This window comes from Podarcis gaigeae, assembly GCF_964106915.1.
Source record: "Podarcis gaigeae genome assembly, chromosome: 14".
Lineage (NCBI taxonomy): Eukaryota > Metazoa > Chordata > Lepidosauria > Squamata > Lacertidae > Podarcis > Podarcis gaigeae.
The window spans coordinates 53,513,807-53,530,213 of NC_139690.1; the positions used below are offsets into that span (position 1 = coordinate 53,513,807).

Here is a 16,407-nt window from a genome sequence, read left to right on the forward strand (position 1 = left end):
CGACTAAACGACAACAACAACGAGGACGAAACCACACTCGTCCCTCTCGGCCCGCCTCGCGGGGTTGTTGTGCGAGGACGAGGTGGGGAGAAGCGCAGTTCCCGCCCCCGCCTCGAGCCCCCGGGGAAAGCGGGGCGCGGCGGAGCGACGAGGAGGCCCGGACGCCGCCGACTCCCGCGCGCGGCCTTCTCGAGCGAAGCCCCTCGGATCCTGGCAGGCCCGCTGCCATGGTAACGGCGTAGGGGCGGGGCTCTCGGCACCCTCGCTCCCCTTAGGCCACGCCCCCAGCGGCGCTCTGCTCCAATGAGAAGCAAGCAGGAAGGACAGCCTTCTTCCCTCCCCGTCTGGCGGCCGCGCTTTGCTTCCGGGTCGGCGGTGCCCTGCGCCTGCGCGAGGCCGCCTCTTGACCTTTGCCCTCGCAGACGGAGGCCTAGGCGTCGCCCTCCCGCTTCTCCCGGCGGCGGCGGCGGGATGCCTCTGCACAAGATCCCCCCGCGGCTGTGGGGCGCGCTGAAGCTGCAGCAGGGCATCTACGCGCGCCTGCCGGCCCACTACCTCCGCGCGCTGCAGGAGGAGGCCGCGGCGCCGCCCCTCGCCGTCCACTGGAGGCCCCGCGGCGCCCAGCACGGGCGGAGCCGCAGGACCGGCGAGCGGGAGCGCGTGCAGGACGTGCCCGTGCCCGTCCACTTCCCTCCCGAGAGCCAGCAGGGCCTGTGGGGCGGAGAGGGCCTGGTGCGCGGCTGGCGCTACGCCCGGGGAGACAAGGTGCGCTGCCGGGCCGAGGGGCCTGGGCGGGCGGGGGAAGGCCGGGGGGCGCGGGCCTCGCGCGGAGGAGGAGGAGGAGGAGGAGGCGGCGCCTGGCTCCAGGACCCGCCGGGCAGCGGGGCCTCCCGTCTGGTCTGAGCTTTCCCCTCCCAGCCGCCAGGATCTTGGCTGCATCTGCTCTCCCTTGTGTCCTCAGCTTTCCGCCAGGGTGAAGAAGATCTGGAAGCCGCAGCTCTTCTATCGAGATCTCTACAGTGAGATCCTGGATAAGAAGCTGACGATTACAGTCACCATGCGGACGATGGACCAGATTGACGCTGCCTACGGCTTTGATTATTACATCTTAAAGGTAGGTTTGTGGTGAGCGCTGTTGTTCTGTCTGCAAGCGTGGGAAAGCCAAGATGACAGCCATCAGATGAATACTTGAACGGTGTGGTGTGAAGCAGCCCTTGTGGGCCACGTCCCAGAGCTCTCCTTTGAGTGATGCAGGTCCTTCCCTGAACCATTTGACAGAAGTCATAAGGACTGTAGTCTGCTTGCCACTGAAAGCCTGTCTTTGCCCTGAACATATCGGTGGAAACTGGTGACAAGCCATTGCATCTTTCTTTGACCTCACAGACCCCAAAAGCTGAGCTGTGTTCTAAACTGGGCATGGACCTGAAACGCACAATGCTTTTACGACTTGCCCGCCGGGACCCTTCCCTCCATCCAGATGACCCAGCAAAGAGGGAGGCTATTTACGACAAATACAAGGTGGGTGTCTTCTTTTGCTTCGAGGGCCTGGAGGGGCCCATAAGTGATCCGGTGGCATTCCTGTGGGAATGCTGTAGGACCATTTCAGTTCCCTCTCAGTTCATTTTGGTTCAGGGAGCTATTGTAGTGGGTGAAGAGGCAGAGCTACAAATCAGGAATCCCCAGTTCAGATCTTGCAGTGTTGCTTTAAGGGCTACAAATAGGGTAACGTCTGTAAAATGCTTTAAATACGTAATAGCAAATATTATTTCCCCACCCCAAGATGCCCACATTGGTTGGGTGATTGTAGCAGCTAATTTTTTTGCTTTTGAGCCAGCATCCATCATAATCTGCAATTGCTGTGAGCACCAATCATCATTCTTGTAGCAACACTAAGGGCTGTAGATTGGTTATGAAAGCTTTTCTGTGCTTGCGCCAATGCATAAGGGCTAAGAGTCCCAGCTGTGCTCTGTGTTTCCCTCTCTAGAACTTGGCTAGAGGGACACGTGGCACTGGTGAAAGTTGCATAGTTAGAGGGCGTAGAAAGGCCAGTATAACTGTCGTTGATATGCCTACAGATATAATGGCTGCTGTTACTGTCTTTCCACCCCAGCTAATGCAGAATCCAGTGGCATCTTGGGAAAGGCTGTAGTGACAAGGATGATAGAGCCCACATTTGCTTTGTATGCCCTGTTAGCAGCAGGATCGGGTTGGGAACCCCTGAAAAGCTGCCAGTCAGTGAATATTATGGTGGGCTAGTGGTCTGACATGGTACAAGGTAGTTTTCTTGCTGTCTTTGCTGCTTCCCAGTGAGTCTCTGTGCTGAGAGCTAATGCGTGTTACCTTTGCATGCAGGAGTTTGTGATCCCAGAGGAAGAGGCAGAATGGGTTGGGCTGAGTTTGGAAGAAGCTGTGGAAAAGCAGCGACTCCTGGAGAAAAAGGTGTGTTTTCTTTTTTTTTCTTTTTTTTTGAAACTTCAATAAATATTATTTTTTGAAAAGAAAAGAAAAAGGTGTGTTTTCACCCTTTGTGTTTGTGGCCCAATCCCAGTAAAGTATTGTCTCTGGAACATCCACCTATGACCCTCAAAGCTGTGTAAAATAATTGTGATTTTTGCTTTTATGCCAAAGTGCAATACATTCCATTGCTAAGGTTTGCTGTCTATGGGACTACATGGAATATGCTCCCTTTGCTTAGTTATGGAGGAGTGGGAGGCATCTTAGTTGGACTCTGCAGATTCTAGACTGGCTCCTGTAATCACTTGTATCCAAAATGCTGTTCGTTTCTCTCGAGGGCTGCTGTGATGCTTTGGGTTGGCTCACACATAACACTAAGGCATGTGTTACTTGGCTTGTCCGAGCCCAGCCCAGAGGCTTCACGTTAGTAAATCAGGGTTTGTTCTTGGGTTATAACCTGTGGTTAACATTGACCATGGCTTTGTTTTAACGTGCAAACCTCGCCTTTGTGCAATCAGGTCTCTTCCTCATTGTGTCTTCCTCCCTGCCCCCAATCTTTTCCTCAGGACCCTGTTCCCTTGTTCAAAGTCTATGCAGAAGAACTGGTGCAGCAGCTTGAAGCACAGAAACTTTCTGAATCGGCTGAAGTGCAGAAGGTCTAACAGGAGAATCAAGCACTGTGAACTTCTCTTTGGGTTTATGTTAAACAGACCAAGGGATGGAACTTTTCCCCTGAGAGAGCTGGATCCAGAATGGTTAAGTATGTGCTCGCTGTCTGATACTTGTCATGTAAAGGCTGCTCTGCCCCCTGGACTGGGAGGGGACTAGCTGCCTTGAGCTGCCTCCTCACGTTCCATTCAGGATGCTTTTGCCGTAAAGAAAAGGAGGAGGCTTTTCAGTTCATGGCTTCCCAGCTTCTCCTGCATGTTGCTGCTCAGCCTCTGCATCTGCAGCCACCATGTGGCCCGTGATCCCCAACTTTGAGGCTGGTCGCCATGAGAGCCTTTTGCCACCAGGCTTTGGAGCACCCTAGAATGCATCCCGCCTTGGAGTCCTCGGAGACCCTCAGGTCTTCAGGGCCAGACAGCAGCATTTGCAGCAGAATACAAAAGCCGTCGGCTGACCTTTCTTGAGGAACAAGCCACACCCTGTAACCTTAATTAAGATCCAAAGCACAGCAGGAAAGAAAAGAATAAACGGCTTGTGAATTATTATTGAAATGGTGTAGTCACTTGTTCTTTTTAGCTGGAGTAAGAAACCAAAGGGACAAAAGCTGGAGCGTTAGGAACTGGCTTGCTGTCTCCCCAGCTTGGAGGACTGTTGCTGTGTGGCAGACCTCTGAGCCCCTGCGTCCCTGCTTTCTGGAATGTCCCTCAAGCCCAGTTGAGGCACATGCCTGCCAGGACATGGTCTGGCAGCTTTGATGCGTAGAAGGAATGCAATCCCATTTTCCCTCCCAGGCATGGACCAGGAAAGTGGCGGCAGCGGCAGCGGCAGCAGCCACTGGGAGAATCAGCGTGGGCAGCCTGGGCATCATCAAGGGGGGTGGGGGTGGCATGGCGGCTTTGTTTACATAGAGCAGCAAGAATTACTGTATGCAAACATCTGTTCCTGTCCTGAAGTCATCTGAGTTAAGCTTCAGTTGCCAAGTATTCTATGGCTCCTTAGTTTTAAATGAAAGAGCCCCCTTGATGGGTCTGGCTGCAGTGTAATGTCTCATATTTATTTTTAAATTATACATCCCACTTTTCACCATTTTTTAGGGTGCAAAGTCTCTTACAGCAATAAACTACACAGTATTCAAAATTTAAAATGTTAAAATTTAAAATTTGAAGAATTTAAATAGCACGTGGGCCTGAAAGTTTCTACTTCAAATCTTGCTTTGCAGAATGTGCTCTCTCTCACACACAAACACACATATGTGCCGCGTGAGGATAGTATACCTTGCCACAAAAAGGTGATCATTGGCTGCTAGTCATGGCTCTGTATCACCTCCAGTAATGGAGGTTGTTTGCCTCTTCACCTGTTTGTTACACTTGTTGTTCTCTCCACTTTCCCCTTTATCCGCACAACAACCCTGTGAGAGAGTCATTGGCCTAAGGAAATGGAACCCTGGCCACTCCAACCGCTGCCCCACCCTGGCTCTTGAGTAGCAGTTGCTTGGGGATACCAGTAAGGAGTGCTGTTGTGATCCTGTCCCACAGGCATCTGCTTGTGAGTACAGGATGCTGGACTAGACGAGCCTTTGCAGCCGGGCTCTTCAGATGTGCTGATGTGAGCAGGACGGATAGGAGAGCTTGTGGAGTATGGTAGCTTCTTCTTGCTGCCTCTGAGTGGCGTCTGCCAGATGCCTCGGGGAGGCACAGAAACAGGCCTTCATCATGGGTCAGACTTTGCTGTCTTGTCTAGCTGGTAATGAATGATCAGATACCTTGATATAAGTGTTTCTGAAGTCAGTATTGTTATGGTCATTACAACATAGTTGACACCAGGTGGAGGAATCCTGTCTTTTCGTTTGGAGCCTGTTGCCTCTGATGACGCCTGGGATGTTTTTGTGTGCTTTGGGGGCTGTCTGAGAAATAACAGCTCCAGTCTCTAGTTCTACCATCCTCAAATTCCCTGATGGCCTCAGCTGTCCTTTTCTGCGACTTTTCCAATGCCAGGCTATCCTTTTTGAGACTCTCTCTATCTCTGTTGCCATTGCCTGCTCCAGATTCTCCAGATGCTTTCTGGAACGTACCTTTCTGTGGCGTGGCTTCTATGGGTGGGAAACCTCCTTGGGAAGCTACTAGTGCTATGGAGGAGGCTCCCTTCTTCTCCTCCTCCTCCTCTTCTCCTTTTCTTGGTGCAGCAGGTTCCATCCTTTGGCCTTTGCCTCCTCTCACTTTGCAGGAACTTACTTCAATGTCACTTGTTGGCTGTTAGGGTTCCAGGTCGCCCTTCGTCTCATAGCATTTGCCAGCCAAGGGCACTTCAGGGCTGGAACATCCCTATCCTTGGGACTACAGGGGTGTGGGGCTACCAGACACCGGTGGGCTTTGGGGCGAGTCCAGAGCCATACAGGTGCCCACGATATGCCCCTGTCCCGAAGGGGTCACTGCAGAGGCCCATATGACAATGGAGAGAGTCTCGTGCCTTTTACTGGCCTTGTCTTCATCTGACTCCTTGGAGAAGGTGGCATTTGATGATGTGGCTCTTCCACACTAGACAGGTGCCAGGTTCGTCGTTGGTACAGTGGGAAGGAAGGTCCTATTCAGCCTGCAGTAAATTCCCGTGAAAGGCAAAAGCAGCTGATGCAAGAATAATTTCCAATCAGTGATACTGCCACAATATCCTCTCCCCCACTGCCCCGGCCGCTTCTCTCTCTCTGCCTTCAGCCTTCATTTTCCGCCCAAGGATTCCTCGGTTTGGCGCAGGGTAGGGCCGCCCATGCACAGAGGAGTCCCATGACCGTGAGACGCTGTGCGCTCAGTTGCCGCGAGGAGCGGAAGGTGCCCAGATGGGGAAAGTGAGGTGGCACCTTCTTCCCATGGTGTCGCGGGAGTTTGCTGCCTCTTCTGGCCTCGCCCTAAAAGCCGAGGGGGGAAGCGGTCCTGGGCGGGATGAAAGTGGCCTGTCTCGACTGTTTATCCGGCAATTATAAGTACATCAGTGGTGCCTACGGGGGCTGGTTGCCATAGTTACAATAGGATTTGAAGGACCATCATTTGGTCCTGGCCTCAGCCAATCAGGGTGAGGAGCCAAAGCTGCAGTATAAAGTAAAGATTGCCATCGTCTTCCAGCCAGTCCGTGGCCATGAAAGGGAAAGAGGCTCCCAGAGTGCTGGGAAGTGTTCCGGATGGGTCCTGTCATGGCGGACGGTGGAAGAACCAGCAGGAGGCCGGCGCTGCGCAGACAGCAGGTGAGACAATGGAGGCCCTTCCTCGGCCGCCATTGACGGCTCCTTCTTTCGCCATCGCCCCTCGGCCGCCCCGTCCCGCCCGGGGCCACTGCAAGCCGCCACCCCGCCCTGCCCCACGAAACAAGAATAAACGGCGGACAAAGGAAACCGGGATGGGGAAATATGGAGCTCCTCTCTCTGGGTTGCCTTTGTGGGCCTTTCAGATCGCATTTCGCAAAGCCAGCTCATTAGAAGCCCCCAGCTGGGCTCCTGCAGAGCGAGGTTAACGCCCCACGGCTGCCACCCACTGGCCCCTCCCCCCCGCAGGGCCACCATTTGCCGCAAAGCCACTCCAGCTCGGGAGGCGCCTTTCTCGGCAGGGGTAGGTGGGGGGAGCGCTGTGCCCAAATTCGCCGCCCTCCCCAGCCCCTTTCCTGGAGGTAATGTCCAAAGGCCTGCTTGGAGATCAAAGCCCCCAAGGGTTGTGGCCGGGTTGCGTGTTTGCTATTGTGATGGTGGGGGGAGGAGGGGGAGGGGGCGCTGGGTGACAGCATCAGGAGGGCGGGGGGCGCAGAGGGAGCTCACCCCTGTCCCCACTGCCGCCACCCCACTTGTGAATGTCTTGGCACTAACAGATGACCCGCCTTGCACGATGGACACGGCAGGGAACGAAGCCTGGTGGGGAGAGGAAGAGGGGCTCCAAACTTCTCCAAACTAACACAGGGGGGTGGTGGGGTGTGTGTGTGTGTGTGTGAAAAGCAGAATTGCTGGAATCTGAGATCTGCCTGTCCTTGGTCAGCTTCTCCCAGCAGGAGGCTCTGAGCACCTTGTGAACTGTCCAGCGGCTCCTGTCTTGGTCTGAAGCTCACAGAGGCTTTCTTTGCCCGCCTGCTGTCAGTTTTCCTCCCCAAACCATGTGGCTGTGGGCTTAGGAGGAGGTGGGCACAAACTCTTTCCCACCTGATGGAAATAGTGCCCAGCGATTTCTCTGCTTCTGCCGGACGTGAAAGCCGCCCGCCATGTATCTTGGATGGGGAGGAATCTCACAGATGGCAAAGGGAACGCCGTTGCGTCCCCTTCAAAGGGACATTCTAGGGCGATTGTTGCATTATTAGGTGAACTCAAAGAAGAAAATCTTTTAATCCACTGTGGCTAATCCAGTCTACTTTTGTTGGCCATGACACATTCAGCCCCAACAAAAGGTGCTTCAGGGTCGACACCGGCATACATAATGCATTTGTAACCCGGCTGCTCTGCTGTCGCAGCGGCAGATTGACAGGCTCCCCCCCCCCCGCCTCCACCGCCCCCTGGGGCTGGGACAGAGGCGCCGCCAAACTTTTATCAAGTTTTCATCTCTCGTTCCAAAGAGCTTTGCTTGGTGTGCAAGGAAATGAAGGACGCAGGGGGAACCGGCACCTCGCTTAAAGCGGAATCCTCTCTCCCGCTGGGCTTGGCTGGAGCACTCGAGGGTGGACAGAGTGGGGCCCACATTGCCTTTTGCAGGAGCCGCCAACAGCTGGGAGAGGAGCCAGAGGGCTTTGCCCAAAAGGGACCCTGGGATCTTGCCGCTGGTGCCGTCAAAAGTCCAGCAGCCCCTTCCTCGCTGTCACTGCAGGGAGGGGCTGCCTATTCCCTCCCAAGCACAGCACCACAGGCCTTCAGGTGGCAGCAGCAAAAGGATTCTGGACACGGAGCAAGCACATTTTGGGCAGGGTGGGGGTAGGTGATAGTTGAGGGGGCTGCTGAACGGATTAAGCAGGGTGGGGGTGTTCACAGCCTGCGACTTTCCCCTCCTGGTCACTTGGGTCCCTCTGCCCCCTTAAGCCTCGAGGAAGTGCCATGGGCTGTGTGCGGCTTCAGAGTGGGCAGGAACAGGGCGGCACAGTCCGTCCTTCCAAAGGAAAGGGGCAGCTGCGTCTTCCCTGGCAAGGGCTCAGGAGAGGGCAGGAAGGATGGTCCTGGGAAGAAATGTGAAAAGGGGGTGGGAAGAGGGAGAGCCTGCACCCCCCCCCCCGAGGCTGAGAGGAGGTAAGAGGGGCAGAAGGAAGGCTGGAGAGCTCAGCTGAGCAGCAGAGGGAGCTTCTTGGTACCAAGGATGCTTTCACTATGTTTGCTGTACCTTAAATGCTACCATCATCCCTGAGCTCTGGCCTTGCTAGCTAGGGGTGATGGGAGTTGTAGTTCAACAACATCTGGGGACCCACAGGCTAAGAAAGGCTGCAGCAAGGGGCTTTGGGAGGTCCATTTCACCAGAGGAATATCATGATCATCATTTTATTTGTGTGCCGCCTTCTCATAGTTAAAAGAATGCTCAAGGCGGCTGACAACATGACGAGATTTAGATAATGACCAAGATAACAAAAGTCATAAGCAATAAATGAAACACATCAAATGGAAAACATTTCCACATAAATCATAAAATCCAAAACTATAATAATAATATAATAATAATTTACTATTTATACGCCGCCCATCTGGCTGGGTTTCCCCAGCCACTCTGGGCGGCTTCCAAAAGAATACTAAAATACTGTGATACATCAAGCATTAAAAGCTTCCCTAAACAGGGCTGCCTTCAGATGTCTTCTAAAAGTCTGGTAGTTGTTGTTCTCTTTGACATCGGGTGGGAGGACATTCCACAGTGAGGGCGCCACTACCGAGAAGGCCCTCTGCCTGGTTCCCTGTAACTTGGCTTCTCGCAGTTAGGGAACCGTCAGAAGGCCCTCGGTGCTGGACCTCAGTGTCCGGGCTGAACGATGGGGGTGGAGACGCTCCTTCAGGTATACTGGACTGAGGCCGTTTAGGGCTTTAAAGGTCAGCACCAACACTTTGAATTGTGCTCGGAAACATACTGGGAGCCAATGTAGGTCTTTCAGGACCGGTGTTATGTGGTCTCGGTGGCCGCTCCCAGTCACCAGTCTAGCTGCCGCATTCTGGATTAGTTGTAGTTTCCGAGTCACCTTCAAAGGTAGCCCCACGTAGAGTGCATTGCAGTAGTCCAAGCGGGAGATAACCAGAGCATGCACCACTCTGGCGAGACAGTCTGCAGGCAGGTAGGGTCTCAGCTTGTGTACCAGATGGAGCTGGTAGACAGCTGCCCTATGCCTCCATGGACAGCTGTGAGTCCAAAATGACTCCCAGGCTGCGCACCTGGTCCTTCAGGGGCACAGTTACCCCATTCAGGACCAGGGAATCCTCCACACCTGCCCACCTCCTGTCCCCCAGAAACAGTACTTCTGTCTTGTCAGGATTCAACCTCAATCTGTTAGCCGCCATCCATCCTCCAACCGCCTCCAGACACTCACACAGGACCGTCACAGCCTTCACTGGTTCTGATTTGAAAGAGGGGTAGAGCTGGGTATCATCCGCATACTGATGAACACCCAGCCCAACCCCCCTGATGATCTCTCCCAGTGGCTGCATGTAAATGTTGAAAAGCATGGGGGAGAGGACAGAACCCTGAGGCACCCCACAAGTGAGAGCCCAGGGGTCTGAACACTCATCCCCCACCACCACTTTCTGAACACGGCCTAGGAGGAAGGAACGGATCCACTGTATGACAGTACCCCCAGCTCCCAGCCCCTCAAGACGGTCCAGAAGGATGTTATGGTCGATGGTATCAAACGCCGCTGAGAGATCCAGCAGAACTAGGAAACAGCTCTCACCTTTGTCCCTAGCCCGCCGGAGATCATCAACCAGTGCGACCAAGGCAGTTTCAGTCCCATGATGAGGCCTGAATCCCGACTGGAAGGGATCCAAATGGTCCGCTTCTTCCAGGCGTGCCTGGAGTTGTTCAGCAACCACTCGCTCAATCACCTTGCCCAAGAATGGAAGATTTGAGACTGGGCGATAGTTGGCCATCATGGCCGCATCTAAAGATGGTTTTTTAAGAAGCGGTTTAATAACCGCCTCTTTCAGCGGGTCTGGGAAGGATCCCTCATGGAGGGAAGAAGTCACCACCCCACGAAGCCCATCGCCCAGCCCTTCCCGGCTAGCTTTTATAAGCCGGGATGGGTAAGGATCCAGGAGACAGGTGGTTGGTTTCACTCGTCCAAGCAGCCTGTCCACATCCTCGGAGGTAACAGATTGGAATTGATCCCCACAATGTGTAACCTAACCCACAATAATACTACAACCAGACCTAACACGGACACTGGCACCAGAGCCTGCAATAAACCCAGATGCCAACTTTGCTGCCACATACACCCGGACAACACCATTACTGGCCCCAACAACATCACGCATACCATCTCGGGACTATTTAATTGCTCATCGTCTAACATTGTGTATGCCATCAAATGCCAACAGTGTCCTTCAGCTCTCTATATTGGACAAACAGGCCAGACCTTACGCCAAAGAATAAACGGACATAAATCGGACATCAGGAATCACAAGACAGAGAAACCAGTAGGAGAACACTTCTATCTCCCAGGACATTCTATACAAGATCTCAAAGTAGCTGTTTTACTACAAAGGAATTTCAGAAATAGACTGGAAAGAGAAGCTGCTGAATTACAACTTATCACCAAACTTAAAACCATGGAGAAACCTGGCCTGAACAAAGACCTTGGATTCTTATCTCATTATACATGACAAAGCCATTTTTCACCTTTTCACCCCTTGCTTTTTCCTGTAAGACCTATTGCAGTCGTTAAGAGTCGTCAACAGGCTCATCACAGCTATCTGCCAATCACCCATTCCCACCACCCTTCTGAGTAATACCCCTCCCCACCTTCTCACTATATAGAAGGGTCTGGAAACTTCTGTTTCAGTGTATCTGAAGAAGTGTGCATGCACACGAAAGCTCATACCAAGAACTGACTTAGTTGGTCTTTAAGGTGCTACTGGAAGGAAATTTTTTTGTTTTGACTATGGCAGACCAACACGGCTACCTATCTGTAACTGTGTCCGGTCAGATTGGGAATGGGTTATCCGCCACTGGCGCTCTAGCCGTCTCAACGATTGTTTCATTGCCCTCAGATCCGTGGAAAACCACGGGGCTCTCCGGGCTCCATGCAATTGGAGAGGGCGCTTCGGAGCCAAACAGTCAATAGCCCTGGTTAACTCCACATTCCAGCGGGCCACCAGGGAATCGGCTGAAAGGCCATCAACATGGGATAAAGCATCCCCTACCACTCTCTGGAAACCATTTGGATCCATTAAGTGGCGGGGGCGGACCATCCGAATCGGTCCCACCTCCCTGCAGAGGGGAAGGGTTGCGGAGAAGTCAAGTTGCACCAGGAAGTGGTCTGACCATGGCACTTCTTTTGCTTCACTTTTACTTAGTGTCAGATCACCAACATCAAGGTAAACACCAGGTCCAAGGCATGTCCGCTGCTATGGGTTGGGCCAGACTTATTCAGGGACAGCCCCATGGAGGCCATGCTTTCCACGAAGTCCCGAGCTGCCCCTTGTAAGGTCGTGTCGCATGGATGTTAAAATCCCCTAGGACAACCAAGCTAGGTGTCTCCAGGGGAACATCCGCCACAACCTGAAGCAGCTCGGGCAGGGAATCCTTGGTGCAGCGGGGAGGTCGGTACACCAAAAGGAATCCTGTACTGCCCCTATTGCCCAACTTCCAGAACGTGCACTCGGAAAACTGGGTCTTCCCAATAGGACACCTGGTGCAAACTAATGACTTCCTAAAAATCACTGCAACCCCCCCTCCCCGCCCACATGACCTGGGTTGCTGTGCGTAAGAGAAACCTGGTGGACAAGCAGCGGCAAGGACAGGCCCATCTGCTTCATCCAACCAAGTCTCTGTTACACATGCCAGGTCAAGTCCTCCATCCATGATCAAGTCATGGATGGCAGTGGTCTTATGAATCATTGACCTGGCATTGCACAGCAGCACCTTCAGGTCATGTGGGTATCCTTTGCTGATTCTAGTATCCTTTCGGTCAGGACCAGACCCGGAGGCAGGGATAGTCCTCAGACAATGACTAAACCTGCCTCCTCTGTAATGACATGGTCTGGTCTTAGCGTAACTCCTCCTCCTACCCGTGATCACTGAGATCGGTTGTCCCAGTGCATCCCCCCCTGCGGAACATGACCCAGCCCTGACCCCTCCCCTTAAGAACAAAATAAGTCTTTAAAACAATAAAAACAAAAAACAACAACAAAAACCCCAGAAAACAAAAAGCAATACAAATAAAAAACTGTAAAAATTACAAATCCATCAAAATCAAACAAATTCCCAACTAAACATCCATCCCACCCCCATCCCCGTCCCCGCATATACAAAAAAAATTTTAAAAAGGAAAAGGAAATTTTTAAAACATTTTAAAAAGAACTCTGCACCCCTCCGGATCCCCCTGGGCTGCAGCAGCAGCAGTGACAGCAACCATCCCTGTGAGGCTTCAGGCCCCGCCCTGGGCCAGGTGGTGAGTGCCAGGAGCAGGGCCCTCAGGCATTCACACAGGAGAGTCCTCCTGGGCAGCAGAGCACAGCAGTCCCGGGCCAGGTGGTAAGTGGCAGGAAGGAGCAGGGCCCTCAGACACTCACACAGCTGTGTGGAATGGAAAACATTTCCACATAAATCATAAAATCCAAAACTAAAAATACAACATTAATATCAATAACAATTTAAAATGACATAGAGAAAAAATACGCGCAGCTGTGGATGGCTCCCAGCCAGGAGGGCTCTGGTGTGGCTCCACATCTGGGAGCTGCAATCCTCCTGAATCGCAGCTGCTGGAAAGCGCTGGAAGGGAGAGGGGAGTTGGGCTCAGGTCCTGCGCTGGGACTTCTGGTTGAGAACAGGATGCTGGGCGAGGTGAGCCATGGGCCTGATCCAGCTGCAGGCTCTCCTTCTCTTCTTAGGCACAGTTATTCTCAATGGCAGGTAAATATGATTAAAACCAATATTCAATTCACAGCCCACCATTGCTCCCAAAGGAGTCCAGGGCAGCCAACATAGAACTGGAAATCTCCTAAAAACAGCTTCAAAACATTCACTTTTCTCCCCACCAATGATTTCAGGGCTGCCAGGATCAGTATCTCTCAGCCATCAAACGCATCTCTCTTGGAAGAGGGAGGCGGATGCACCCGGCCAGGCGGTCATTCCACAAATGGGAAAGAGTCGCTGCAAAGGCCCTGCTGGGGTCAGTGCCAAATGGGCAGCCCCAGCTGTGGCCTCACCCACTCACAGGGAGGGTCTGAGGTGGTTGGCACTGGCAGAGAGGCTTTTCCAGGTACTTGAGGCCAGGTGATTTAGGCAGGGGTGTCCAAACCTTTTTCAAAGAGGGCCAGATTTGAACATGCGTGAGGGCCGACCACGCATCCTTTTTTTAGGATTGAAGTTGTTGAACTTCTTTTAGAATTTTACCCCAGGAAATAAACTGCCATAGGGGCCAGATTAGGCCTCCGAAACAGACTTTGGACATGTCTGATTTAGGGCTTTGGATGCTAGGAATAGGACTTAGAATTCGTCCCAGCAGCACTTTCAGGGCCAGTGACAAAGACATTATTTGGAGTGGGGGGGCAGCCCACAGACACCCCCTAACTGGGGGTGCTGCTGCTGTGCAAAGTGCCCCCCTGCCTGTGTGCAAGACTTGGGCTAGTGGGCTGACTTGTTTTGCTTACACTAGGATCTCTGCAATTTTAAATGCATGAGTACGAAGTATCTCTAAATAGCTAAGAGGTGAGAAGGTGCCTCAGGATGAGGCCTGGCCATCCTGGCCTTCTTTTCAAGCTGCCCCCACCCCGATTCTGCTTGGTTTTGCTCCCACATTTCTGTGTGTCCATGCATGCCCCCCCCACCAGCACGGGTTGGTGAGGAAGTTCCTGTGAACCTTCTGTCTCCCCGCTCCTTTGACCTTGCACAGGTATCCTTGTATAGCCCAAAACTCATCACCTGGAATGGAGCCCACAAAAGAACCTGCAGCCCGTGGTGGGTTGGGGTCATGGGGTCCTTTCCCCCCGGCTGAAGGCGGCCGACTGTTTTCAGAGGCATGACCCCCCCCAACCCTTCACTGCAGGTATGCAAGAGGACAGCTTCTCTTAAGGTAATAGCAATCTTTGTTTTAAGTATTTGTAAGCTGCTCTTTCATGATGAATGTGACCTGATCAACGCAATAAAACCAGTAAAAACGTCACTAGCATTTCAAGGAACGGATTGGTACAGTGGCACCTTGGTTCTCAAACTTTTTCTTAAAATACATTTTTATAGGCCTTTTTAACAAATCATTTCTAACAGTCATGTAACATAACTTTTCATCTTATACAATGTTTTAGACTTCCATCAACACCTCTGATGATTTTTCGTTCTTTATCACTTATTCTACACTTCTTAATTTCACTATTACTCTTAATTGTCATTAACTAATAATTTTCCTCATAGTCTTCCTTGCAATATTTCGAATATTCCTCCTTACAAAACTTATTGCAGTCCTACTAGAGTAATCTGTTCACTACAATTATTTCCAAATAGTTTGTATATTTACTCCAGTCTTCTAAGAATCTCTGATCCCGCAGGTTTTGAATCCTTCCAGTTAATTTATCAAGTTCTGCATAGTCCATCAGTTTCATCTTCCATTCTTCTTTCATCAAACTTAATCCATTCCGGGAGTTCCTTCGACTCCTGAAACCATTCGAAAACCGAGGCGTGACTTCCTATTGGCTCCAGGAGCTTCAGCGGAAGCTGTGTTGGATGTTTGGCTTCCGAAAAATGTTTGCAAACTGGAACATTTACGGGTTTGCAGCGTTTGGGAGCCAATTTGTTTGGGAGCCAAGCCGTTTGAGTACCAAGGTACAGAGAAAGCTCACATTCCGATGGTCTGTGTTAACAGCACAGTTTTTAGATCTCGAAGGAAGCAGGCAGTGCCTCCCGCTGGACTTGAGGGGTGCAGGTGCCCCCCACCCACTTCAGATGCTGCCTCCTGCCAGCAGGCATCTACCATCACAAGAGAAGCAGTGGACCTGGGAGACCCGGGTTCCGATTCCCCACTCGGCCAGTGCTTTCCCCCCAGGGGGTACTCCAGAGCACGCAGTAGTGGCACCTCTTTGTTGTTAATAACAGTGGCACTGGCTGTAACAACTTCCTGGCCAGTACTGGCACCTATTTTGCCAGAGAAAAGCTCGGCCATTGGGCGCAGGGGGTGACCTCGGGGGCCAGTGCCTGCCTCTCAGCCCAGTGCCAACCTCACAGGGTTGTTGTGAGGGTGAAACAGGAAGAGCACCATGCATGCAACCTGGAGCTCCTTGGAGAAAAAGAGAGGGACGTGCAGGAAATAAGTGGATCAATATATAGCCATGGCCTGTCTGCCATTTTCATAGGAAAGGGGGGCTTTTGCTGGGTGCCGCAGTCCCACAGCTGGGGGATTCTCAGGCAGAGGATTGTGCTAGTACAGAACTGTACTAGCAAATTTACACTCCCAATTTTTGTGCTGGCCTGTAATCATGTGCAAAATGCAGCTGTGTGTGTTTGTGTGTGTAATGTACTGCTGTATCATACAAATATGCCATAGCGGTTTACGACAATGTTATTTTAATTTTTTTTACAACAATTTTGAACCTGATAGCAAAATCATAAAAGGTTGACGGCAAGGGGAAGCCGAAAACGGAAGGTTCCCACAGTTGGCTTCTCCTGCAAGGTGGTCTTCCACCCTTGCGTTGGATCAGCGGGAGGCTGGAGCAGAGTCCAAGATGTCACTTTATTTACTTATTGAATTTACCGGTATATACCACCCAGAGGTCTCCGGACGCTTCACTTGTGTGACGCAGGGGAGATGGAGAGGGAGAGTCTTCAGGCGCTTCCTGTGTTTGCTGGACAAACTTGCGGAAGCCGATTGAGTTGGGCCAGATGACCCTCCCAGCTCCATGATTCTCCCATGATGAAGGCGTGTGTGTGTCAGCCTGGCCACGTGGGCCTCCGTGCCGCAGTGTGGATGGGGCTGGCTTCTTCCTGGGCTTGTGTGAACAAGCAGAGTTTCAGCTCACCAGTTTTATGAACTCTGCTGAATGGCGGCTAACAGATTGAGGTTGAATCCTGACAAGACAAAAGTACTGTTTTGGGGGACAGGAGGCAGGCAGGTGTTGGGTACTCCCTGGTCCTGAATGGGGCAACTGTGCCCCTG

General features: G+C 52.3%; 2 protein-coding genes across 2 annotated transcripts in view; one reads left to right on the plus strand and one right to left on the minus strand.

The window, feature by feature from the left end:
- Positions 1-16,407, minus strand: part of LOC310831319 (cytoglobin-1-like) — a 108,672-nt gene that overhangs the window by 19,293 nt on the left and 72,972 nt on the right. The gene's annotated exons all lie outside the window — the stretch shown is intronic.
- On the plus strand, positions 289-3,674 carry MRPL28 (mitochondrial ribosomal protein L28). The gene is made up of 5 exons (XM_083711795.1): positions 289-765; positions 962-1,114; positions 1,384-1,518; positions 2,353-2,439; positions 3,021-3,674. The coding sequence occupies exons 1-5, from the start codon at positions 304-306 to the stop codon at positions 3,114-3,116; spliced, it is 933 nt and encodes a 310-aa protein (XP_083567921.1). The 5' UTR covers positions 289-303; the 3' UTR covers positions 3,117-3,674.